At 44.0% G+C, this 27851-nt stretch overlaps 1 protein-coding gene across 1 annotated transcript in view; it reads right to left on the bottom strand.

The window, feature by feature from the left end:
- slc2a9l2 (solute carrier family 2 member 9, like 2) overlaps window positions 1-27851 on the bottom strand; it is a 408797-nt gene that overhangs the window by 241175 nt on the left and 139771 nt on the right. Inside the window, exon 6 of the mRNA XM_078213118.1 lies at window positions 26814-26959. Coding sequence (XP_078069244.1) covers window positions 26814-26959 — 146 coding nt within the window. The remainder of the gene's footprint in view (window positions 1-26813; window positions 26960-27851) is intronic.

Here is a 27851-nt window from a genome sequence, read left to right as displayed (position 1 = left end):
AATCCCTGCTCTTTTTCAAAATAGGATCAGCGGAGCCTATATGTCCATCTTAGAGAACAGAAGGGACCTCGGTTTAAAATCTCATCTGAAAACTGGCACCTCTAACAGTGTCGCACTCCAGTACTGCACTGGCATGTCAGCCTGGCTTTCCGTTCCTTGGTTTCTTGAATGGGGGTTAAGGCAGCTATATGTCCTATTTATTTGTAACAATCTAGTTTTATCCAGTTTGTCCACTGTCCGGTACAGGATGTCTTTTATGTCCTGTATACTAGGGTCAGAGCAGTAGAATCAATTCAAATGGTGTGCACCTAAAGGGATTTTGCCAAGAACAGCAGTCTTGGTGGGATTTTCCAGCCCCATCAAAGGCAAAATCCCCATGGTGGGTTCCCCAGCAGTGGGACGGGCTAGCCACACAAAACAGCGTAGACATCGGCAGGAGCGGAGAGTCCTGATGGCCAATGGCGAACCACTTCCACCGGGGGGAGGGGGGAATGTGTGGATCTTGCCCAATGACCAACTCGGAATACACTGCGATTCAGTTTACCGTTCTCAATGTTTTTCACTTGAAATGGTGCCATTCTGCTCACAAACACAGATACACGTTTTAATACAGGCTTGTGGATGGAGGCCCAAGATGATGCCACCTCCATGCAGGATGAATGACGTTGTCTCCTTGTCTTTCTCACCACACTGCAGCGATGCTGCTCTGCTGGATCAGGTCTCTGGATTCTTGGCCACCACATAGAATTTCAACCAAGAATCTTCTGACACAGAGGTGAGCGTGCCACCAAATGAGCCACTGTGACTGAGGGTCACTAATTGATCAGCATTGATCCCAACCAGGATTCAGAATCCTTCTTTGTGTCACACTTGACAAATGAGCTTTGTGAGCCACTGACCATGTTCAAGCCCATGGTGCCTAAACGTCGGTTACTAAGCATACCTATGCTGCCTCAGGAACCGAAAAGGCATAAACTAATGCAGCACTATGGCTTGAGAATAGCTGTAAGAAGTCTAACAACACCAGGTTAAAGTCCAACAGGTTTATTTGGTAGCAAAAGCCACTAGCTTTCGGAACAGGCTGTTCCTTCGTCAGGTGGGTGGGAGTTCTGATCACAAACAGGGCACAAAGACACAAACTCAATTTACATGAATAATGATTGGAATGTGAGTCTTTACAGCTAATCAAGTCTTAAAGGTACAGACAATGTGAGTGGAGGGAGCATAAGAATTGCTACCAAAGTCACACAGAGAGACAACTGCAAATGCTGCTGCCTTTGCCATGCACGCAGCTTCATTCTTTAGCTTGATAATGGCACCAAGTCTTTCAAAGTTAGCATGTCATACTGGTAAACCCATCTTGAGAAAGATATGGTGAAAACACTCTGAGTGGGAGAGAGACATACACACATCCAGTATGCTCTGACTTCAACCTGGGTTCACCTCATATGTCGAGAAGGCAATCTTGATGTCATAAATTTTCCATATTATTACAATCAAAGGTAGTAGAACCATAGAAATGGTACAGCATAGAAGGGGCCATTCAGCCCATCTTGTCCATGCTGACCCAAAGACACCTAGGGGCCCTTTCTAATTCCATCTTCCTGCACATCGCCCATAACCCTGCACCTTACAGCACTGAAGGTGGAGATCCGAGTGCTTTTTAAAAGAGTGAAGGGTCTCTGTCTACGCCGCCAACTCAGGCAGCGAATTCCAGACACTCACCACCCTCTGTGTAAAAATGTTTTTCCTCATGCCCCCTCTAATCCCTCTAGGGGATTTTCACAGTGTTACACCCTCTCATCCTATTACCTCTCAAATACCTCCCTTTCCAAGCTTTATTGATGAATCTATCGTGTCCTTTTCTGAAATCAATGTTCTTTTTGTTGAATTATTTACTAATTCAGTCTGAAATCGTGCAGGAAGTGCTTCTCGTGCCATTTCATTTAAATGTCCCAGTTTGAATGACAGGATAATTGCTAATGCATCACTACCCTTCACCTTAAATATTCCATGTGGTGATGAGTTCCACATTCTCACCACACTCCAAGTAAAGAGCTTTCCCTGAAGATCTTGTCACTGAGAATCTTAAATTGATAGTCACTAGTTTTGGACATCCCACAAGTGGAAACATCTTGTCCATCTCCACCGTTCATAATTTTAAAAACTGCCATTAGGTCACCCCTCAGTGTATTTCACCGGCATTTAATGGAATGGATGGGGGTCTTGCCCACCAACTGGAGAGCCATTGAGAGCCCCACACTGTCTATTTGAGAGAAGGCTCATTGAATTGAGTACCACTTAACTGGACAGCAGTGGGCGTTCCCTGGGATAAAGGGTCCCAGGAGCAGAGGTCCTGCCTGCTGAGAGCTAGGGCCAAAGGCTGGCAGTTCAATTGAATGGCGGAGACAAAGGAGAGGCGGTAGCTACTGCCTGTATGACATGCAACCACTGGATCCCAGGCGTGATGGCCAGAGGATGCTCACAGGTTGAGGTTCATGCAGAAGGGTGCAGGGGAGTTGGCAGTAAGGGCAGGGGGTGGCTCTCAGTGGACCCGCCATCTTCCCGATACCAGGTCCTTCAATCCCCCCGCACCATCACTGCATCCCCAGTCCCTGATACCCAGGGAACCTGTTGGCAACCCCAACAGGGTTTGCTTGCTGTGTTCCCCACATGGTGAGACATCCACCCCCACCCCTGCCCCTGACCTGCAGCTGGGTTATTACCAATGGTGACAGAATGAGGCCCTTAAGTGGGCATTAATTCCCCACTAATTGGTGATGGAGTAGGAAGGCCATCCACAGGCCTTCTCACCACAGATTGAATCGGGGTGAAAATGGGAAGGCAGTGGACCCCCACCCGATTGAAGGCCCCCACCGCAAGTTGCCAGGTGGAGGGCATTGAATTCCACCCCTTGTTTTTAAACTAAAGAACACCAGTGTGTTCAGTCTTTCAGTGTAATGCTTATTGACCAAACTCTCTTGCTCAATTCCTTAGATATGGATGTTTCAGTGACAATTAGCACAACTTGCTGACAGCTTGGCTTAGTTTGAATTCATCAGCTCCCGCTCCTCTGTGAGTACCACCCTCGCTATATCATTCCTGCACACAATCCCGTTACAAGTGCCTCAATGATTTTGCCACCCAAGAAGCAGTATGGCTTTAGAATTTATTTCTGGCCTATGCAGGACCTAACACTTGCAAATAATGGGTTAAGTTTCTTTGCTGTTGCACTTGAGGTTATTTTCTTGATCATTCCTCCTTCACTTGAATTTTAGTTTATACATTTAGTCTGTTGCATTATCATAGAAATCATAGAAACCCCACAGTACAGAAAGAGGCCATTCGGCCCATCGAGTCTGCACCGACCACAATCCCACCCAGGCCCTACCCCCATATCCCTACATATCCCTATTATGGTTGCTTACCTTCTATAACCTAGCTGAAACCATTTCCAGTTGTTATTTTACCAATCAAGCTTTCCATCGTTTCAAATATAGTTTTCTCCTAAACAACTCTTCACATGCATTCTTGTTGTTGTCGTCCATGAACTGGGTTTCAGAGGGCAAGATTTTCTCGCAAATCGGCAAAGGCCGATGGCGGGCAGGAAAAGCGACAATGAGCCTACCGACAGCAATGATGGCCAATGGCACATCAGCAACTTTTGGAATTCAAGGGTTAAATGCTGAGTAGCAATCAGTAGCACTCACGCACATAAGTGATTCTTGAAGGGGCATAATTGCCTGATTAGTTTGACTTTTGGCATGTCAATTGAGTTACATCTGAACCGTTTTAGCTGCAATGGGGTACTGATCACTGAGTAGGTCTTTCCATTAGCTTTCCCTTTGTCGACATGCAGCCTCCAGTTGCCCCCACACCCCCAGATTTTAATACAGCCATCAGTCTGTGATGACTCTTCACCTACCTACTGCACTCCCCAGGCCTCCCTTCCCATTGTGAGGCCCTTCGACAAAGCCCATTGCGCAACTGCAAAAGGCATGCTCAGGAACAGTGCTTTTCACACTTGACAGTCAACCCCCACCGGTCTCTCCCACATCAACCCCCTAGTACCCTGCAGTGTTGCCCCATAGTACCCCACTGATGAGGCCCCCAGTATCCTGGATGGACTCTTCCCTGGTACCTCCCAACTAGCCCTGCAGTATCCTGGGGTCTTTCGTCCCAATGCCTCATCCTCTGGTCTCACTGAACTATGAGATGAAAATGTAAAGTAATGATGTTCCTGATGCTGAACATTGACGGGGTGGAGGGGACGATCTTTGATGCTGCGTAGGCTTTTGGCCTTTTCACAACATTTTCCGCTCTCATCGCCGAACCCACCTGTGGCCAAACGGGCCATCTAAAATGGTGATTTGTAAAGCACTCTGGGACAATTGGGCAAGAACTAAAACGACAGGCTGCAGTCTAAAAGACAGAGATAAACAGGTTACAGCCCAGACGAGTGAATACACAGGATATGGGTCATCTCCAGGACTAAAGAGACTTTCTGGTCAAACTGGGTTGTTTATCAGACATAGGGGCGCCGTAACCCCTTATTTGGGAGGGAGGTGTGAACTCTACGTGCCCCCAGCACCTACAGACATAGCCGTTGGTGACACACCCAGAGATTGGTGTGGCAGCACCCGATTGGACTTTATCGATCAGGGTGATCAAGTCCTGATCAATTGATTGGCAATGGCCAAAAGGGGCACGAAACCCAACGGGTATAAAGGGTGCTGCGCAACCAAGAATCTCTCTCTCTGACCCCACGAACGGGCTACAACACCGGTGATCATCGCCAGCGACGACCAGCACGAGGAGAGCCACCAAACCCGAGAAGAAAGGAAGACCAGAGCCAGAGTGCCAGACCAGACCAAAGGACCAGACCACACAGAGGACGACCGAGACCAGCGCACAGATAAAGGCCAATATCTGCCTAGGTACTTGTCAGTCACGCAAAGTTAAGTCAAGGTCTTGTAATGGACTTGAACTCTAGTATTTTCTGTAAAGATAACTTATTGTTGGTTGGGTGGGTGATTATTGATTGTGTGTCTTAAATAAATATTGGCTGTACTAACAAGACGTGTACTCGCAGTTATTTGTCCACCGTATAAGGATTAAAACAGACTGTGCGGCAGGCACAACACACCTGACAAGAGTGGAAAATTCTGCCATATTTCCAGGAGCCTACTGCACTCCTTGCATATAGTTAGTATAAATTTCAATCTCACATCCATCCCATTTGCATTTTATATAACTGCTAATGCAAAGTGCAATGACCTGGACAAAGCAATATTAATATTATAACACGGCACATTCACAAACTGTACTGAAGCATATAAATATGCTCGTTTCAATTTACAATCATTGAGGCAAACAAATGCCACAAATGAGTTCCATTTACCTCCTATTTTGATGAGAGATTTACATTTATCACAAATGTGCAAGCCTTGTTTGATGTCACTGATAGAATCATTGTTACAGCATAGAAAAAGGCCATTCAGCCCATCATGTACATGCTTGCTCTCAGTAAAACTTCTCACCCAGTCACACTCCCCTGCCTTTTCTCCCATCGCCCTGCAAGTTTTTGCACCTCCGATAACTCTCTTTTTAGTCTTCAACTGATAATTAATAGTAATAAATGATTAATAGTGAAGCAATGAATCACAACAGGATACTACTGTATTAAAGTTAATTCACAACTTCGAGGTACTTCCCCTTCTTTAATGCCTGAATCATCTCTGTGAAGCATAGGGAGGAAAACTGGATTGTGAAGGTTGCATATTTGTTAGCAAACCCATCCAACTTTTCCTCTATTTATTTCAATGGCATATCATTGGAAAGGACCCATTATGAACCAACCTTTCCTTCTCATTATTTTAATCCTAGGATGGTACCTTAATATCGATGTTTATTAAAATTCATGTATCTACTTAAAATCTAAAGGACTAATTTTGCTTTTTAAAAAAACCACAATTGTGTAACATTCGTGCAAAACGAGACACAGTTACAAGCAGGTTATATACTTTAAGATATCCTGCAAATTCTGAATGGTTCTTATTTGAACCCACTCTGAACTCTTTCCAAACCAGCAGCTCAATAAATGAGGCTGACATCGTGTATCACTTGACAACCAGCAGCAGTGATTAATCAACTGCTGACAAAACAGAGTAAATAGGACAGCAATTACTAATCTATTAATTCAATCATTGTGAAGCGATGGGCTCAGATCACTTGGAGCAAGAGCAGTTCGCACCTTGCTGTATTATCTGAAGTGGAAGAGCAAAATAAATCTTCAAAGAATGCCAGCACTTTGGCTGACTGTGAAGTGCCCAGTTGGTCAGTTTCTTGTTGATTTAGAATATTACAGTCAAAGAAGAGTCATATTGGATTTGAAATGTTATTCGGTTTCTCCCCCCACAGGTGCTGCCAGAACTGTTGAGATTTTCCAGCATTTCCTATTTTGATTTCTCTTCTTTGACTGTGGAAGAAAGTATCTACAATCTACCAGTAGATCCTTGGAATGACATTGTTTGATATTAGTGTATGAACATTCAATGTGTGTGCGTTAAATTACTGAAACTGCTATTTTGATGGTGGTGCCAGTTCATGTTGAAATGGTGGATAAAGTATTTTCATGTGAACTACTTAGAAATCTGAGCTCAAGACTACCTAATGTCATTTCTAGGCTTAATTTACACCACTTCAGTATAAATCTCTTTTCCTGTTTTTAAAAAAATACAATCATCATTAAGGGAAATAGAGATGGGCTGTTAAAGCAAGCCAAGAGGAGTTTGATGTTGAGATGTCCTGATTAACTCCTTGGCTTTGCTCAGCATTTTACCAGAATGACACAACAACAAGAACAAATTTAACACAACAAAATGTCCAAAAATTCTTGGCAGGAGCATTATGAAATAAAGTGTGTTATATAAGGATATGTTAGGTCAGATGACCAAAAGTTTGGTCAAAGCAGTAAGTTGGAAAGATTAACATAAAGGATGAAAGTGAGGTAGAGAGGCAGAAGGGTGTATGGAGGGTATTCCAGAGCTCGGGGCCTGGGCAACTGAAGGTACAGCCACCAGTTAAAAATTAAAGCAATTAAAACTGGGGCTGCAGATATCTCAGAGGGTTGTGGGAAGGGACGAAGCCATGGAGGAAATTGAAATATCGAAACATAGAGCAGGATTTTACAGTCTCGCACGTCTCAAAGCTGCAAAATCGTGCCCGAGGTCATTGGACCTTGCCATGGTCTGCCCCTCGCCCGCTTCAATTTCCGTGGTGGGTGGGATGGTAAATTCCAGCCATAGAAGCAGAAATAGGCCATTCGGCCCTTCAACTCTGCTCCACCATTTATTCTAATTTTGGCTGATCATCAAATTCAATACCCTTAGCCTGCCTTCCTCCCAGATCCCTTGATCCCTTTAGCCCCAAGCGCTATATCTAATTCCTTCTGAAATCACACAATATTTAGACCTCAACTACTTTGTGGTCATGAATTCCACACATTTGCCATCTCTGGGTGAATAAATTTCTCATCACCTCAGTCCTAAAAGGTTTATCCCTTTTCCTCAAACTATGTCCCCTAGTTCTGGACAATGCCGCCATTGGGAACATTCCTTCTGAACCTACCCTGTCTAATCCTGTTAGAATTTTATAAGTTTCTACGAGATCCCCCCTCACTCCTCTAAACTCTAATGAATATAAGCTTAACCGACTTAGTCTCTCCTCATATGACAGATCTGCCATACCACGAATCAGCTTGGCAAACCTTCACTGTTGTCCCTCTATAGTATGAACATTCTTCCTCAGATAAGGACACCAGAACTACACAGAGTACTCCAGATGTGGTCTCACCAATGCCCTATACAATTGCAGTAAAACATCCTGATTCCTATACTCAAATCCTCTCACTATGAAGGCTTTCGACAAGGCTTCTTTATTGCCTGCTGTACCGGTGCGCTTACTTTCAGCAACTGATGTACAAGGACACCAAGGTCTCACTGAGTATCCACCTCTCTCAATTTACATCCATTCAAATAATAATCTGTCTTTCTATTTTTGCTACCAAAATGGATAATCTCACATCACTGCCTCTGCCATGCAGATGCCCACTCACTCAGCCTGTCCAAATCATGCTGAAGCATCTCTGCATCTTCTTCACAGCTCACCCTCCCACCCAACTTTGCATCATCTGCAAATTTGGAGATAATACATTTAGTTCTCTCTTCCAAATCATTAAAATGTAATCTGAACAGTTGGGGTCCTAGTACAGATCCCTGCGGTACCCCACTAGTCACTGCCTGCCAACTGGAAAAAAAATTATTCTAACTCTTTGCTTCATATCTGTTATGATGTGGAGATGCCGGCGTTGGACTGGGGTAAACACAGTAAGAAGTTTAACAACACCAGGTTAAAGTCCAACAGGTTTATTTGGTAGCAAAATTTCTGGTAGCAAAAGACTGGCTGTCTTGTCTGGAGACAATACACATCTTTTTAGCCTGTCTTGATGCTCTCTCCACTCACATTGTTTTGTTTCTTAAAGACTTGATTAGTTGTAAGTATTCGCATTCCAACCATTATTCATGTAAATTGAGTTTGTGTCTTTATATGCTCTGTTTGTGAACAGAATTCCCACTCACCTGAAGAAGGGGCTTAGAGCTCCGAAAGCTTGTGTGGCTTTTGCTACCAAATAAACCTGTTGGACTTTAACCTGGTGTTGTTAAACTTCTTACTGTGTCATATCTGTTAACCAGCTTTCTATCCATCTCAATACATTACCTCCAATCCCATGCATTTTAACTTTACATAGTAATCTGCTATGTGAGACCTTGTTGAAAGCCTTCTGAAAGTCTAAATAAACCACATCCACTAGTTCTCCCTGGTTAACTGTACTTATTACATCCTTAAAGTTCCATTTTCTCTCGACCTCTCTTTTTGGACAGCGGGCTTACATTAGCTACTGTCTAATCTGTAGGAACCAATCGAGAGTCCAAAGAATTTTGGAAAATGACTACCAAATGATCAATATTTCTTGGGCTACTTCCTTAAGTACTCTGGGATGAAGATTATTAGGCCCTGGAGATTTATCCACCTTCAATTCCATTCATTTCCCCAAACCATTTCTCTATTAATACTAATTTCCTTCAGCTCCTCACTAAAACTTATGTTTCTCAGAACTTCCAGTACATTATTCATGTCTTCCTTTCTGAAGGCTGAAGCAAAGTACAAATTTCATTTCTCAGCCATTTCTTCGTTCCCTGTTATGAATTCCCCTGTTTCTGACTGTAAGGGGATTACATTTGTTTTTGTCAATCTTTTTCTCTTTAAACACTTGTAGATATATATAGGATATATAGGATTAATACGTGACTGAGAAGATGGTGTGAGAGAGAGGGTTTCAGATTCCTGGGGCATTGGGACTGGTTCTAGGGGAAGTGGGACCTGTACAAACTGGATGGATTACAACTGAGCAGGACCTGGACTGATGTCCTTGGGTGTTACTTCCTAGAATGGTTGGGGAGTGTTTAAACTAATATTCTTCCCAATTTGTAAGCTTCTTCTTTGAATCTATTACTATCTCTAATTTCCCTTGTAAGGCATGGTTTGGCTACAGTTCCCTTTCCACTTTTGCACCAAATAGGAATAAACAACTTTTGGAGTTCACCTATTCATTCCTTGAATGCCTGTCATTGCCTGTCCACTGTCCTTCCTATCAGTAATGTTTTCCAGTCCATCATAGACAACTCATGCCTAATACCATCATAGTTACCTTTATTGAGATTCATGACCCTGGTTTCAGAATCAACTACCTCACTATCCACCTTGAGAAAGAATTCTATCATATTATGGTCACTCATCCCCAAGGATTCTCTCACAATTAGATTGCCAACTGACCCTTTTTCATTGCACATTAGCCAGTCCGTGATGGCCTTTTCCCTTGTTGGTTCCTCAATGTATTGGTCCAGAAAGCCATCCCGTGTGCACTCCAGAAATTCTTCCTCTATTGTACTATGACTAATTTGATTCACTCAATCCATAAATATGTTTAAAGTCACCCAAAATCGCAAATGTTCCTTTATCACATGCATCTCTGATTTCCTGTCTAATGCTATTCCCAACATTCCCACTACAGTTTGGTGGTCTGTATGCCACCTTCACAAAGGTTTTATGCTCCTTGGTGTTTTCTAACTCAACCCATACAGATTCCATATAATCTGTGCTAATATCTTTCCTCGTGGCCAGTGGTTAGCACTGCTGCTTCACAGCTCCAGGGACCTGGGTTCGATTCCCGGCTTGGGTCACTGTCTGTGTGGAGTTTGCATATTCTCCTCGTGTCTGCGTGGGTTTCCTCCGGGTGCTCCGGTTTCCTCCCACAGTCCAAAGATGTGCGGGTTAGGTTGATTGGCCATGCTAAAATTGCCCCTTAGTGTCCTGGGATGCGTAGATTAGAGGGATTAGCGGGTAAAATATGTAGGAATATGGGGGTAGGGCCTGGGTGGGATTGTGGTCGGTGCAGACTCGATGGGCCAAATGGCCTCTTTCTGTACTGTAGGGTTTCTATGATTTCTATGAATATCTTCTCTAATCAACAATGGAACTCCACCACCTTTACCTTTCTGTCTATCCTTGCTAATTACTGAATAGCCCTCAATGTTAAGTTCCCATTCTTGGCCACCTCGGAGCCATGGCTCCATAATCCCAACTATATCATATCCCTTTACATCTATCTGTGCAACTAATTCATCCATTTTATTTTGAATGCTCCAAACGTTCAGGTACAAAGCCTTAACATTAGGCCGTTTAAGGTTCCTTGCCCCATTCCTACTATTGTTACTGCAACCATATCTGATTCTGGCCCTTGATTTCTCTGCCTATCACTTTTCTTATTCTTTTTGCTGTTTTTTTCTCTTGTTCTTGATTTCCCGCTGCGCTGAATCCTTACATAGGTTCCCATCTCTCTGCCATATTAGTTTAAACATTCCCCAACCATTCTAGGAAGTAACACCCAGGGACATCAGTCCAGGTTCTGCTCAATTATAGAGTCATAGAGGTTTGCAGCATGGAAACAGGCCCTTCGGCCCAACTTGTCCATGCCGCCTTTTTTTAAAAATCCCTAAGCTAATCCCAATTGCCCGCATTTGGCCCATATCCCTCTATACCCATCGTACCCATGTAACTATCTAAATGCTTTTTAAAAGACAAAATTGTCCCCGCCTCTACTACTACCTCTGGCAGCTTGTTCCAGACACTCACCACCCTCTGTGTGAAAAAATTGCGCCTCTGGGCACTTTTGTATCTCTCCCCTCTCACCTTAAACCTATGTCCTCTAGTTTTAGACTCCCCTACCTTTGGGAAAAGATATTGACTATCTAGCTGATCTGTGCCCCTCATTATTTTATAGACCTCTATAAGATCACCCCTCAGCCTCCTACGCTCCAGGGAAAAAAGTCCCAGTCTATCCAGCCTCTCCTTATAACTCAATCCATCAAGTTCTGGTAGCATCCTAGTAAATCTTTTCTGCACTCTTTCTAGTTTAATAATATCCTTTCTATAATAGGGTGACCAGAATTGCACACAGTATTCCAAGTGTGGCCTTACCAATGTCTTGTACAACTTCAACAAGACATTCCAACTCCTGTATTCAATGTTCTGACCGATGAAACCAAGCATGTCGATGTAATCCATCCAGTTTGTGCAGGTCCCACCTCCCCCAGAACCAGTCCCAATGCCCCAGGAATCCGAAACCCTCTCTCTCACACATCTTCTCAGCCATGTATTCATCCTATACATCCTACTGTTTCTACTCTGACTAGTGTGTGGCACTGGTCGTAATCCTGAGGTAACCTTACCTTTGAGGTCCTACTTTTCAATTTGCTTCCTAGCTCCCTATATTCTGCTAAACAAAATAAGTGACAACCATTTGCTGACACATTCCTCAGGACAATGCTTTGGCCAATCAAGGTGAAGCTCCTGGTTTAAATTTCAAACAATGCTTGGCAGTTTGCTGTCAGTCACCATCAACTGGTGCATTCTCCGTGGCAATGCCTCGATCAAACAGAGTTCACTTGCAAACCAATCAGCATTTCCTTTTCATACAGTATAACTTGTTGTTTCCCCTATACTATTATCCTTGTGTTTGTCCTGATGAGTGCAAGACAAAAAGCTTTGCTACGTCTCTTTTTTCAGCAATACTCAGGTTCTGTTCTATCAAACGACTGTTTAAAACAAATATAATTGGAGAAATTTTATCACAGCAATCTCTAACATTCATTAAGCTGAGCACCAATATTACAGCCAGAAATTTAGTTTCTGACACCCTGTATTATTTGGTTTTATTAATTTGGTCTATAGATTTGTCAGCCCTTTATGGTCACTAATGTAATATGAGAAAATCTGTGAATTTTAATGATTTATTTAAATCCTCCTAACAATTATCAGCTTTATAACAGCTCTGGTGTTAATGACTTCTCTCCTGATAATTAACATTGAAATAATGCATCTTTTATATAGTATTAAGGCATACAAACCAGCAAGGTCCCGAGTAAAATTCTTTATCTTTACAAACTTCATCAAACACAACTGGAATGTCAATGTGCAATAACTGACCTTAGGGAGGGTGAAAACAGTAAGGTTACAGCATGGTAGCACAGTGGTTAGCACTGCTGCTTCACAGCTCTCGGGACCTGGGTTCGATTCCCGGCTCGGGTCACTGTCTGTGTGGAGTTTGCACATTCTCCTCATGTCTGCGTGGGTTTCCTCCGGGTGCTCCGGTTTCCTCCCACAGTCTAAAGATGTGCAGGTTAGGTTGATTGGCCATGCTAAAAAATTGCCCCTTAGTGTCCTGAGCTGTGTAGGTTAGAGGGATTAGTGGGTAAATATGTAGAGATATAGGGGCAGGGCCTGGGTGGGATTGTGGTCAGTGCAGACTCGATGGGCCAAATGGCCTCTTTCTGCACTGTAGGGTTTCTATGGTTTCTATGGTTACCACTCCTGAATGCTGACCAATACTCTTTACTGGAAACTCCATAAGCTGAATTGTACCAGCCTTTTGGGGTGGGCTACGCAGTAGGAGGGCTCACAAAATGGGTGGAGGCCATTGTCTTCCTGCCACTTTACCATCTTCCTAGTGGCAGGTGGCCCTGCCACACAGAGCTATGTAAGTGGCCAGCTAAGGGCCATTATACATCTTCACTGGCATTTAACAAGCAATGGAATGGGCCTTTAGCCTTTCACCACATGGGAAGGCCTCCAGATTGACCCTAGCAGCCTGCAGGAGGGATCTGAGGGGGATGTCCTCCCTTTTAGACATTCTACGGCCCGTAATGGCAATGGGTACCACTGTGGCAAGGGCACTGACCACACTTGTCAAATTTACTCCTCTGCCTGACTGGTCTTGGCACCCCAGGCCATACTAACCTTTGTGAGGGCACATGTCCATCTATGTTCCCTCATCCTCCAGGTGCACTCCCAGCTGTGGCCCTCGTTCCTGGTTGCCAAGATGTCAGTCCTGATTTGTTGGTAGGGCTTAGTGGTGGTGGCCCTGGATTCCCCTGACCACACTTCAACCCGCCACTTTTGGACCCGACACTGGGATCCTTGTCTTAAGGACTAAATTCAGCCCTATGTGTGAGGGTTTCAGTTGAGGATAAGATTGGGCTTGGCTATGATGGTCACATTGCCCACTGGACCACTGACACTAACTCCATCAACTCATCCATGAAAAGAAAGAACGGCTTATATATGAACATACATATGAACAAGAATCAGGAGTTGGCCATTCAGCCCCTTTCGACCCTACTCCACCATTTAATAAGATCATGGTTGATCTGATAGTAACCTCAAATGTGCACTCCACCTTTTCCCGATAACATACCACCCTCTTGTTTACCAAGAATCTATCCACCTCTGCCTTCAAAATATTCAAAGACTCTGCTTTCACTGCCTTTGCAGGAAGAGAGTTCCAAAGACTCAAGATCCTCCGAGTGAAAACAATTGCCTCATCTCTGTTTTCAATGGGTGACCCCCTTGTTTTTAAACAGTGACCCCTAGTTCTAGATTCTCCGACAAGAGGAAACATTCTCTCCACATCCACCCTGTCAAGATCCCTCGGGATCTTGATTGATGTTTCAATCAAGTCTCTTACTCTTCTAAACTCCAGTGGATACAAACCTCGTCTGTCCTCATAAACTTTCTGTCTGCAAACTTTCCTCATAAGACAACCCACCCATTCCAGGTATTAGTCCAGTAAACCTTCTCTGGACTGCTTCTAACACATTTCCATCTTTCCTTAATAAAGTGACCAATACTGTACACAGTACTCCAAATATGCTCTTACTAGTACCCTGTACAAATGAAGCATAACCTCACTACTTTTGTATTCAACTCCCCTTCCGATAAATGATAACATTCTATTAACTTTCAACATTGGTTGCTGTACCTGCATACTTGCTTGCATTTATATAGCATCTTTCAACATTAGGGACAGCCAATTAAGTACATCAGAAGTGTGGTAGTTGTTGCAAAAGGAGAAATGCACCACCCAATTTGAAAATTGCAAAACTCCACTGTGATAACGAGCAGCTAATCTGTTCGTGATATTGATAAATATTGACTGGGAGTCCAGCCAATGAAAATTGGTCACAGTAACAAAAGCCTTGCCCGTCCCAAACACAAGATCGCTCACTTACTGTTGCTGCTTACAGCTACGCCTATCAGGAAAGCAACCTCCTTATATTTACTAGAGAAAAAAAAATCAAACTTCAAATAAGGCAAAACAATTGCTATTTTCCCTGTGGTGGAACAAACACAGAATAGACGGCCATCAAAGGCAATTGACTCTATGTGGATTAAATCTTTTATAACTATTCAGTGGGAACAGAATGAGAGATCAAAAGGATAAGTGCTGGCAGAGATGATCAAACATGCAGGTCCCAATTCTAGTGGGACCATTCCCATTTTAACAATAGTATGCAGCATATGGTGAGTGAATATGTAAACTGTATTGTTGAAATGATAACATGGAGGTTTTAGTCTATAACTTTTACAAGTCACAGAGTATCATCTTTTTGTAAGTTTTACTTCTGTCACTCATGCCGCATGGGAGTTACAGCCTTGATGGTGCGGAATGGATATATTAGGGGAGAAATTGGGCTCTGTAATGCCTGCTCTTTTCCACAATATACAGACTCCCAGTGCTCAAAAATGGCATCTGTAATGTTTGCTGAACAGAAAAAAAAAGTGGGTCGGACGGCATCTTGGTAAAGAGGTTCATGCAGCATGCACCTAACAACTGCTGGCAGCATGCAAAGTGGGCAGAATAGGAAATATGCCAGCTCTGCCATTTTCAAATGAGGTGTTCCATCACACAGCATGTTCACCTCGGACGGCTGAACACATTGTTAAACAGCATGAAGGACTTCCCCCATCAGGCAGGTTAGTTGTTGGATCAATTTTTCTGGTTACCGATACAATTGTACGTGTTTTTGGAGCTTTCCTGAACTTGTTCAAAGATATGTGGGCTAGATGGATTGGCCATGCTCAATTGCCCCTTAGTGTCAGGTAGACAAGCAGCGTAAATACGTGAGGTTAAGGGCCTGGGTGGGCTCGATGGGCTGAATGGCCTCTGTCTGCACTGTAGGGACTCTATAAATCTCCAGGGATTAATTTGGTTGGCGTTGAAAGCTGGTGCTGAAACAAGTTGCTCCTGGACATGGGTGACTTCTTGGAATTGAGCATGATTTGGCGAATGAAGAGAGGCCACACAGAGCACAACATGCTGCTAGAAGAGAAAGGAGGAGAAGGGCTCTCGGCAGTTGGCCATTAACAGTCTTTAAGGAGCAATGAGTTGACCTGAACTGCCCAGAGGACCAATGCACGAGACTAATGCAACTGCTGCAGCCACAACTGCAAACTCAAAGCCGGGTAAGGATCGCATTAGCTGTGGATGTCAAGAGGACTGGGACTCTTCTTTTGTGCTCCTGGCTCAATCTGGGCTGCTACTGGAAATGGGAAAATCTTGCAGTTTATAATACAGCGCCGCACAGGAGCGATCACTGAGACTCACTGCACAAAGAGAGTCTGATTCAGCTCCTTCCCTCCTGCAAGACACAAGCAGGCGTTGCCAGCACAGGAGTTTGCTTGAATTGCAGGTACCTCAGTGAGGTAGAGCACTATTGGCTGCACACATCTTGCTTTTTGTACTCTTCAGGTAATCAAACACTCAAGGCGTTCAGTGCATTATTGGAAGACAAAGGGTCTTTGTCAAAGGCTTTGACAAAGGGTCACCTGGACTCAAAATGTCAGCTCTTTTCTCTCCTTACAGATGCTGCCAGACCTGCTGAGATTTTCCAACGTTTTCTCTTTTGGATTCTGATTCCAGCATCTGCAGTAATTTGCTTTTATCCATTATTGGAAGAGCTGGGTGGATGATTCCTCCTTCACATGCTCAGCCTTGGCTGGTTCAATCTTTCACGATGTGGAGATGCTCAATCTTTCACAACATAGGTTGAGTTTACATAGGATTCCCACAGTCCATTCTAGCCACAGTGTACCTCCCTGTAAGGAGCATTAGGCACTCGCAATATTAGACAGCCGGAAGGTGTGTACAGACAACGAACAACACAGGGCTGACTACACACAGAGCAGTGATGTCAAAGAACAGGCAGCACTGATTTACCATGCTGCCGACAGTGTAAACATAGATTCATCACGCATTGCAATCGTCATGTCCAGTTTTTGTATCAAAACCAATTTAACCCCAAGTCTGTAACAACTCCATATGCTGAAGGCCAGGGGCTCTCCACCCACCCAGGGGTTCAGTTATGCAGTTGTCACTAAGTTTCTGGGTTCAAGAGCCACTCCAGATTTAGCGCAAAAATCAAGGCTGACACTTCTGTGCACTGTTTGAGAGCACATTTCCACTCCATCTGACGAAGGAGCAGCACTCCGAAAGCTTCTGGTATTTGCTATCAAATAAACCTGTTGGACTTTAACCTGGTGTTGTGAGACTTCTTACTGTGTTCACCCCAGTCCAATGCCGGCATCTCCACATCATGACTTCAGTGCATTGTCAGAGGTGCTGTCCTTTGGATGAGGTGTGAAAGCAAGGCCCTGTGCTCAGTAGATGTGAAAAAGCCTAAGGCACTATTTCAATGAAGAGCAATGTATATCCCACAATCAGCCTCACAGAAAACAGATTCTTATCAAATTGCTGCCTGAAGGAATTTGCTGCATGCAATTGCCCTGTTTCCTAGATTGCATCACTTCAAACAGTACTTCTTGGCTGCAAAGCACTTTGAAACATCTGTTTTCTCTGAAAGAGAGTGTTATATAAATGCAAATCTTCCTTTCTGATGTCATTCATTCTTTTATTCTTACTCAGACATTGCAGCTGAAATTAGTTTGAGTGCATCTAACTTAACTGCCTTTAACAATGTTCTGGGAATGTCACCCTGCTTTGCTCTCAGCTGCTAATTAAAAGAGAAACCTACAAGCGTTTCAACTCGCAGTATTTGTATTTAAACTATATAAAATTACACAATTGTTTCTTGTGCCCCGGGGCAATGCAAGTGTCCTCTGTCACCATCAATAATGGGCAAAGGGAGATCATTAATAGTTCTGATTTCCAAGTGCTGCAGTCCTCTAAGCACACAGAGCACCGAAACATTACTGAATGGCAAAATTAATCACTGCTCATTTGATCACTGTTTAAAGCTTCCTCTTCTCAATAAAAGTACATCCAATATTCTAGCAATGCCACAAAGAGAAAGTTCTCAGCAGGTCTAGCAGGTTTGGTGAAGAGAGAAACCTTTCATGGCCTTGTCGGGACTGAAAGATGTCACATCTGTAACAGGTTTGAAGCAAGTGCGAAAGGAGGAAGGAATAAGAGAAGAAACGTAAAGAATAGCCAGTGTCGGCTGTCCGAAAAAATGGGAGCAAAGGTCATGCATGACCTGTTGAATTCAATGTTGGCTTTGAGAGGTTGTGAAACACCACAGTGAAAGATGGGGTGTTGTTGTTTGAGCATGCACTGTCTTTCATTAGAAGAGTTAGGAGACCAAGGAGAAAAATGTGCAGGTCAGCGGGATTAGCCATGATAAATGTGCAGTTTTACATGGATAGGGGTGTGGGCCTGGGTAAGATGCTCTTTCAGAGAGCTGGAAAAGATTCAATGGGCCAAATGGCCTCCTTCTGCACTGTGGGGATTCTATAGTTCTACGATAGAGGAGTCAGAATGGGAATGGGACGAAAAACTGAAATAACAAGTGACTCGATGCTCCGGGGAACATCTGCGCGCTAAATTAAAAGTGCTCAGCAAAATTATTACCCCAACTGTGTTTGGCCTTTTTAACTTAAGAGGAGACCATGACGTATATCAATAAATCTTCTTCAGTCCGCTTCCCTCAGCTCCACACCCTCCACCTTGTGAAGGGTAAGGAGACAGGTCCTGAATGCACCTCAGCCAGACCATACCATACACGCTGCTGTCCAGTGAGAGCTGAATGTCCGGGTTGCTGTGGCAACATACTGGCACAGTAATTAGCACTGCTGCCTCACAGCGCCAGGGACCCGGGTTCGATTCCAGGCTTGGATCGCTGTCTGTGCGAAGTCTGCACATTCTCCCCGTGTCTGTGTGAGTTTCCTCCGGGTGCTCCAGTTTCCTTCCACAGTCTGAAAGACGTGCTGGTTAGGTGCATTGGCCATGCTAAATTCTCCCTGTGTACCCAAACAGGTGCCGGAATGCGAACACTAGGGGATTTTCACAGTAACTTCATTGCAGTGTTAATGTAAGCCTTCTTGTAATACTAATGACTAAACTTTAAAATTTATATGCATGTTTTAGCTCTGCTATGGATACAGATGATAGAGGCTCCAATTTCTTTCCACCTCAGGGCTGACCAGGAATCCCTCCCATTTGTCATTTTCGGAAGGATTTACAAAGACCCGTTGGTCTTGGGTTTTTCTGATCTTCTCAAAAGAAATTTCCCTTCGTACTCCCACAACCTGGCTTAGGAGCCCCACACAAACATGACCTCGGGGAGGTCATGAGGATTATTTCTGGGACGTGAAGACCACGGCTTGAGTGGCTTCCCATGCTAGCAAGATCTCCGCAGAGAAAACATCCTCCTCAGAGAACATCACCAACTGACAGCTATCAGGAAAGTAGGCACTCAACAAACATTGATCGGCAGAATTTGGCATAGTCAATTAGGGCAGTGAAAGAAGATGACAACTGACTGAACTGGCACTCAGTAGATGGGCAGATTGGCAACTGTTAAGTCTGAGACTGCCGGGAGGTAACTCCAAAGAAGTCACACGGAAAGGGAAGCCACAGGAACAATAGGGTTTATTAATGAACTGTACTCCTTGCACTCCAGCCCTCGAGTGGCTGTAGGAGCAGTTTCCCAGACAGCTAACCCCGCTCCCTGGGTCGCCTGACCCATCCTCTTTTAGGGGCTATGCCCCGCATACTTAACAGCAACAGACAAAGATGGATCAACTGGTACTGAAAGCAGCAAGTATCAAGACCAACAAGGCAGACTGATCAGACAGACTGTGGGATAGACTCGAGCCCTGAACAAGAAGGGGATCGGCCACATAGTCAGGCACCAAGATTGCTACACAGTCAATTAGATGAACAACAAAATAATGGAATGAGCAAGAAACAAACAGGTTGCTTTATAGATTGGCTGGGCAGGCTACTTCCATCAAGCAGGAAGATAATCAATAAATTGGTCTTCCAATCGTTAATTAACTTCACAAAAACAATTATGCACAAAACAACGACACAAACATACACTGAACAAAATGTGGCCAATCACTGATAAGCTTCCACGCTGCCACTATAAAACTGTTTTTGAAATGATCAGTTACTTTTAATTAGACTTGGTAGTCTTGCTGCAATCATAAAAAAGAGCATCCCTCGCTGCGACCCAGACTGCTCAGTGTCAAAGACCATCTCATCAATGTTCCCCACCCACCACTGGCTAAGCAGGAATGGTGAAGAGGGGCAAGATGGTGGTGGGGTTGGAGGGGAGGAGGGAGCATATCTCCAATCATAGAATCCCTTCAGTGCAGAAGGAGGCCAATCGGTCCATCAAGCCTGCACCGACAACAGTCCCACCCTATCCCGTAACCCCCACATATTAACCCTGCTAATCCCCCAAAACTAGGGTCAATTTAGCATAGCCAATCAACCTAACCCACACATGGTTGGACTGTGGGAGGAAACCGGAGCACCCGGAGGAAACCCACGCAGACACAGGGAGAATGTGCAAACTCCACACAGACAGTGACCCAAGTCGGGAATCGAACCCGGTTCCCTGGCGCTGTGAGGCAGCAGTGCTAACCACTGTGCCACCCCTCAATATCTCATCATTCTTCAAACCTGCCATTTTTACTTAGCTGTCTCCAGAGAGACAGAGAAGCGGAGGCCTAATTTAGATATAAATATCAAGTCTCAATTATATCGGAGCATGCGTGCCATTTTGCTTGTGGACCTGAATACAACCCCCACAGTTAAAGCTGGTGGCAGCAATGAGCCAGGGCCAGGCGCTTTTTTACTTTTTAGATTGCTAAGAGTTCCTTGTGGGGCCTCATGGACTTTCCAGGCCCCTACCCAGACTCAACTACTCCTATCTGGGGAATTCTCTTCCTCAGAGAGCAGCCGAGGCTGCTTCATTGAATTTATTCAAGGCAGAGTTAGATTTTTGACAGACAGGAGGGGAATCAAGAGTTACAGGAGGCAGACAGGAGAGTGAAGTTGCGAGCAGAAGCAAATCAGTCATGATCTTGTTGAATGGTGGAGCAGCCCTGAGGGACCAAATGGCCTACTCCTGCTCACAAATCTTATGTTCCCATCTACCTTGATGGGGAACAGCTCTTATGGGACCTTTATGGGACAGTTCTTATGATGGCACGGTGGCACACTGCTGCCTCACAGTGCCAGGGACCCGGGTTCGATTCCCAGCTTGGGTCACTGTCTGTGTGGAGTTTGCACATTCGCCCTGTGTTTGCCGGGTTTCCTCCAAGTGCTCTGGTTTCCTCCCACAATCCAAAGATGTGAAGGTTCAGTTGATTGGCCATGCTTAATTGTCCCTTAGTGTCCTGGGATGTGTATGTTAGAGGGATTAGCAGGGTAACTATGTGGGGTTTCAGGGATAGGGCCTGGATGGGATTATGTTCAGTGCAGACTCGATGGGCCGAATGGCCTCCTTCTGAACTGTAGGGATTCTATGACCTGATGATTCTCAGTCCTCCACAATTATTTTGACTCTGGTCTGTCGGTGATGATGTCCTTCACGTTACCATTGGGTGAATGAATTACAACCTCACCTTCCAGGGGTTTGGGGGTGGAGGTTGTTGTGAGGGAGTGCGGGGGGGCAGAGAAGCAGATGGTCGACAAACTGCATTGGGCCACATGCCTCTGATTCCCACTGAGTTAACATTGGCTTCCATGTCATCGACTTTTCTGCTAATCGTCATCGACAGTCTAGCCTTCTGAGCATCAAAAGATAATAATATCATGATTAGTAGCAGATAGAGTGGTTTTAAGTCAGTAATCTGACCTCAAGGTAAGATATGTATGAACTATTCTCATGGCTGATGAACCATTCAAACAAAGTTGTAACTTGAAAAGCAGGGAGTGAAAGACTCTACAATAGCAAATGGGACAGCATTATACTACCTGGATGCAGTGAAAATGCTAAGAAATTGTAAGAAGCATGCTTAAAATGTTACATTTTGTACAGTTTTCAGATCAATTTATACCCTGTCAATTCCAAGGCCCCTTTTTGAGAGATTCTGGAAACTCTACAGGTTAAGAGTTAAAAGAGACCGGGAAGGTCAAAAAATAATTTTACTTTCACATGAATCAACATGACTCGACGGCACAGCGGTTAGCACTGCTGCCTCACAGCACCAGGGACCTGGGTTCAATTCTGGCCTTGGGTCACTGTCTGTGTGGAGCTTGCACATTCTCCCCATGTCTGGGTGGGTTTCCTCCAGGTGCTCCGGTTTCCTCCCACACTCCAAAGATGTGCGGTTTAGGTTGATTGGCCATGCTAAATTGCCCCTTAGTGTCAGGGGGATTAGAAAGGTAAATATGTAGTGTTACGGGGATGGGACCTGGGTGGTTTGTTGTCGGTGCAGGCTCGATGGGCCGAATGGCCTCCTGCTGTCCTGTAAATTCTATGACTCTCCATTCCAATGTCATCTTCTGAACAGAGGTTGTGTAAGACAAAATTAAATTATCCAGGGATAACAAAGCAAAGTTCCCAATTACTTCAAGTTGGACAAGTTAAGTCACTTCTGCTTATTCTGGAATAAATAATGGACCAGAATTTACATTGAAATAACAGCAAGGTCAATAGTGCTCACTATTATTTAAGCATCAACGGTACAACAACCTCAGGCAAAGAACAGTAGCACGGTTAACTGAGAATATCCAAAAGTTCTTGTTCAAATTTCCCCACTCCACCACTCGCTTCATGAATCCAGCACCTCGCCGTTAGCCTTGCCAGGATTTTTCCCCTTGGAATTTGATGTATTTGCCCATTAATTGCCTTGCCAGCCTGCCACAGAAAGCTAACTCCTGTTGAAATATCCTTTCATCATATGATCAGTTAATGAGTGTCAATCATCTTTCTGTCCCAAAAACTACAAATGTGGAGTCTCATTTCTTTAAGTTTTACATTTTTTTCTGGGAGATTATAAATATCTTAGAATTATTTTTTTGAATTCTTACTATTCCAATGATTTTTTTTAAAAATTACACTCCTCTTGATGCATTTTTCTTTCCCTCTCAATCTGTATCTGGTGTGATATTGAATTAACTCTCATTAATTCATCTTCCTCGCCAGCTTTTCCTCTGTTTATTTCCTAATCCTTAAAGATCATCACAGTTAAGGTTTGCTGATTTTCCCATTCAGGTGCCCTGTTTCTCTCACTGTGCAAGTTATCAACTCACTTCCAGCAAGGTAGTGGGCAAAACCTTTTTAATTGAAGGGTGCAGGGGCAAGGTAATGGCACACACCCCGCGACAGCAATTTCTGCCCCAATGGCTTCATGCATTCGAAAATGACTCCCCCTCATGGACAACCTTGGCAATGGGTTTAAGGAATGAAATCATCGGAAGAGGCAATGTTATTCATTTTCTGTGTGACAGTTCTGAAAGTTTTTAACAGAAAATGCTGGAAAACTCAACTGGTCTGATGGCATCTATGGAGTGGGAATGGAGCCAACGGTTTGAGTTGGAATAACCCTTTGTCAGAGCTAAAGACAAAGAAAATAGGACAAAAATCTCTTTCACTGCCAGACCTCCTGCGATTTCCAGCATTTACTGTTTCTGTTTCAGATTCTAGCATCTGCAGCATATTTGCCTTTATCTGGGAAATTTTAATTGAGTAAAATAATGACAGTTTTGACCATTTTTGGTGATTTCCAAATGCCTTTAACAAAGAACAAAGAAAACTACAGCACAGGAACAGGTCCTTTGGCCCTCCAAGCCTGCACCGACCATGCTGCCTGACTGAACTGAAACCCCCTACCCTTCCGGGGATCATATCCCTCCATTCCCATCCTATTCACACATTTGTCAAGACGCCCCTTAAAACTCACTATCGTATCTGCTTCCACTACCTCCCCCGGCAGCAAGTTCCAGGCACCCACCACCCTCTGTGTAAAAAAATCTCGTACTTCTTCTTTAAACCTTGCCCCTCGCACCTTTAACTTATGCCCCCAGTAATTGACTCTTACACCCTTTGAAAAAGCTTCTGACTATCCACTCTGTCCATGCCCCTCATAATCTTGTAGACTTCTATCAGGTCACCCCTCAACCTCCGTCGTTCCAGTGAGAACAAACCAAGTTTCTCCAACCTCTCTTCAAAGCTAATGCCCTCCATACCAGGCAACATCCTGGTAAATCTTTTCTGTACCCTCTCCAAAGCCGCCACATCTTCCTAGTAGTGTGGTGACCAGAATTGAACACTATATTCCAAGGGCGGCATAACTAAGGTTCTATAAAACTGCAACATGACTTGCCAATTTTTAAACTCAATGCCCCGGTTGATGAAGGCAAGCATGCTGTAGACCTTCTTGACTACCTTCTCCACCTGCGTTGCCATTTTCAGTGGCCTGTGTACTTGTATACCCAGATCCCTCTGCCTATCAATACTCTTAAGAGTTCTGCCATTTACTATATAATTCCTGATGCGCGACAATCAAGCACGAGGTACAAGGCTTCAGCGATTGAAGGCTTTTATTGACAAACAATGGAACTATCTAACACGAGTACACCAATCCAGACTGGAGGGGTCCCGCCTGAGCAGAGGGTCTTATACCTCTCCCCAGGAGGTGGGGCCCGACCGGGGTGTGCCATAACAGCATCCACCACAGGTATATTAATCCCACAGTGTAAACACCCTAACCCAACAACAACATTATAACAACCCCACAGTGTGAACACCCTAACCCAACAGTCACATTGGAATAACCCCACAGTGGTAACCAACGATGGTTCACCACAATTCCCATCTGTGTTCAACATTCCAAAATGCATTATTTTATATTTGTCTGGATTAAACTCCATCTGCCATCTCTCCGCCCAAGTCTCCAGCCGATCTATATCCTGCTGTATCCTCTGATGGTCCTCATCACTATCCGCAAATTCACCAACCTTTGTGTCGTCCACAAACTTACTAATCAACCAGTTACATTTTCCTCCAAATCATTTATATATATTACAAACAGTAAAGGTCCTAGCACTGATCCCTTATCATAGCCCTCCATTCAGAAACACACCCTTCCACTGCTACCCTCTGTCTTCTATGAGCGAGCCAGTTTTGTATCTACCTTGCCAGCTCACCTCTGATCCTGTGCAACTTCACCTTCTGCAGCAGCCTGCCAAAAGAGACCTTGTTAAAGGCCTTACTGAAGTCCATGTAGACAACATCCACTGCCCTACCCTCATCAATCATCTTCGTCACTTCTTTGAAAAACTCGATCAAGTCAGTGAGACACGACCTCCCCTTCACAAAACCATGTTGCCTCTCGCTAATACGTCCACTTATTTCCAAGTGGGCATAAATCCTGTCTCGAAGAATCCTCTCCAATAATTTCCCTACCACTGACATAAGGCTCACCGGCCTGTAATTACCTGGATTATTCTTGCTACCCTTCTTAAACAAAGGAACAACATTGGCTATTCTCCAATCCTCTGGGACCTCCCCTGTAAGAGTTTTAACAACACCAGGTTAAAGTCCAACAGGTTTATTTGGTAGCAAATGCCATTAGCTTTCGGAGCGCTGCTCCTTTGTCAGATGGAGTGGATATTGCATTCGTCAGATGGACCTCCCCTGTAGCCAGTGAGGATGCAAAGATTTCTCTCAAGGTCCCAGCAATTCCCTCCCTTGCCTCTCTCGGTATCCTGGGGTATATCCCATCAGGCCCTGGGGACTTGTTACCGTTGATTTTTAATATTTATTGGGCACTGAAATACTCAGCAATCTGAGTTATATAAAATAAAACAGAATGGAGAAGAATTTTCAAGTCATTGCACACAAAGTCAAAAGCATTGCCTTGTCCAGCAAATGCATGCCTTAAACTTTAAATAAGAACTCTATGTTTATGTAGAAACTCTTGGAACTGTCTTTTATTTAAGATGGACACTGATAAACTGCTAAGATATCTGCCAAGAGGTCAGATGACTTTTGCTTATTCAACTGACTATCTCAAGCTTCCAGAAAATTCTACTTGACTCACGCTGGGATGGACATATACAGAGAACACACCTCTGTGGAATTCACGCTACTTATCCTAAACACAGATTCTCTGATCTTGCCGGTGGCCACCCCATTCCAAGTGAGAAAGGAGAATTTGGCATTCCAGCTAAAATTCCATTCACTTTCAGCGGCATCGAAGAACCTTAGCCGTCAACGAGGACGGGGATTTTTGGCAAAAATCAAAGCATGATTAGGGTGGAATTTTAGGCGGTGTGTGCACCCCCGCCCTCTTCCTCTGCTTGCTAGGATTTCCTAGTCCAACTGAAATCAATGGATTTTTGAACTGCTCACCACATTTTAGGGTCTTCTTCCCCACCATGACAGAGCTGTCAAATTCCATTCATAGACTCTGCACCTCCAAGTTTGCAATTTCATAAAAGAAAGAGGTGCGGCATGGTGGCACAGTGATTAGCACTGCTGCCTCACAGTGCTAGGGGCCAAGGTTCGATTCCCGACTTGGGTCACTGTCTGTGTGGAATCTGCACGTTCTCCCCATGGCTACATGGGTTTTTTCTGGGTGCTCTGGCTTCCTCCCACAGTCTGAAAGATGTGCTGGTTAGGTGCATTGGCCATGCTACATTCTCCCTCACTGTACCCGAACAGGCGCCGGAGTGTGGCAACTAAGGGATTTTCAAAGTAACCTCATTGCAGTGTTAATCTTAGCCTATTTGTGACACTAATAAATAAACTTTAAACACAGGTGGACAAAGGGGGCTTAGAAACACACAGACCCACCTTTCAAAACTAACCATACTGATTGCGGACAGTTAGGGAAGGGAATTGGGAGTTCCAGTTTATTTCTCTTCCCCTTTCTGCAACAAACACATTCCCAAAAAGTACATTTACAGCACTATTACTCACAAAAACCAATGAAATTCTCTTCACATCACGAGTTTGTCGAAACATCCAGTCTTCAATATCATTTCCCTAACATTCTTAAAGCAAACAATCAATGTAGCTATAGAAATATATACATGTAAAAGAATTGGAACGCATTGTAATAGAATTTGTGATTGAGATGTCAAGTTTACAAACCTTGCCGAGTATCTCCGGAAGCCCTAAGATCTGGCCAACTAAGACACCAACACAGATGAAAATAGATGTGACCTGCCCTAGGGAGCCACGAATGTGCTTCTGTGAGATTTCACCCAAGTACATAGGAAGGGCACTAAGGGCAATACCTGCAGAGAAAGCAGAACTTCAATGTCAGATACCTAATACTCTTTGACACATCACTACTGAACTATAAACAATATGCCTACAGTTAAACAGAGCAGCAAGTAATATCTCTGAAACAGTGTGCAAATTTGGATCTGTCTGATTGCCTACAAGACAACATTGTGCAAATTTGGATTTGTCTGATTGCCTACAAGACAACATTTAATTGATGGAGACAAAACCATTCCTCCTTTCTTTTTTGGAGATGATCCAAATTCGCTCCTCCTATTGGCTACAGCATGCAAATCATCTTGTCTCACCCATATTTGCAACAACCCCCGCTTTATCGGTCACAGACTCCAGAAATTTACGTTCCATCACAAATAAATGCACATCTCCTTCCAGCTACAAGAAGCCATAAATAAAGTCACATTCTCTTATCAACAAATCAAGCCCCATACTAAAGCTATTCAAATCAACAGTTAAGACCATTTCCTGTGAAAATATCAGAGAATAAAGGTTTCCTACTCTGACACAGATCAATTAAAGCAATGCATAGTGCTTCTCGGCCTTTTGGCTAAGATCAAGTGTAGTATGGATCGCCTGCACTTGGTTGGGGTCATTGGGTTACGCTGAGGCTTCATATGTTTCATATGAAGCAATTTTTAAAAGCGGCATCTCGGTCTTTTGGCTAAGATGCAAATGAGCTCAAGTCTTGGAGGAGGATCCTCCCCCTTCTCCAATCAGCTTGACTCATGTAGATCAGGCCCAGGACAGGGTGGTTTTGGTCTCCCGCCCTGTCTTGTCAGCCTGGATCTGAAATGTCTCAACTTGTTGAGACTCTGAATTGGATTTGATTGGAAAAGTATTTTAAAAAATGCATAGTGTGTTTAACACACACACCATGCATTGCTG

This window comes from Mustelus asterias, chromosome 1 (genome assembly GCF_964213995.1).
Source record: "Mustelus asterias chromosome 1, sMusAst1.hap1.1, whole genome shotgun sequence".
Taxonomy (NCBI): Eukaryota; Metazoa; Chordata; class Chondrichthyes; order Carcharhiniformes; family Triakidae; genus Mustelus; species Mustelus asterias.
Note: the sequence above shows the minus strand (reverse complement) of the source record. Positions and strands in the feature narration are given on the sequence as shown.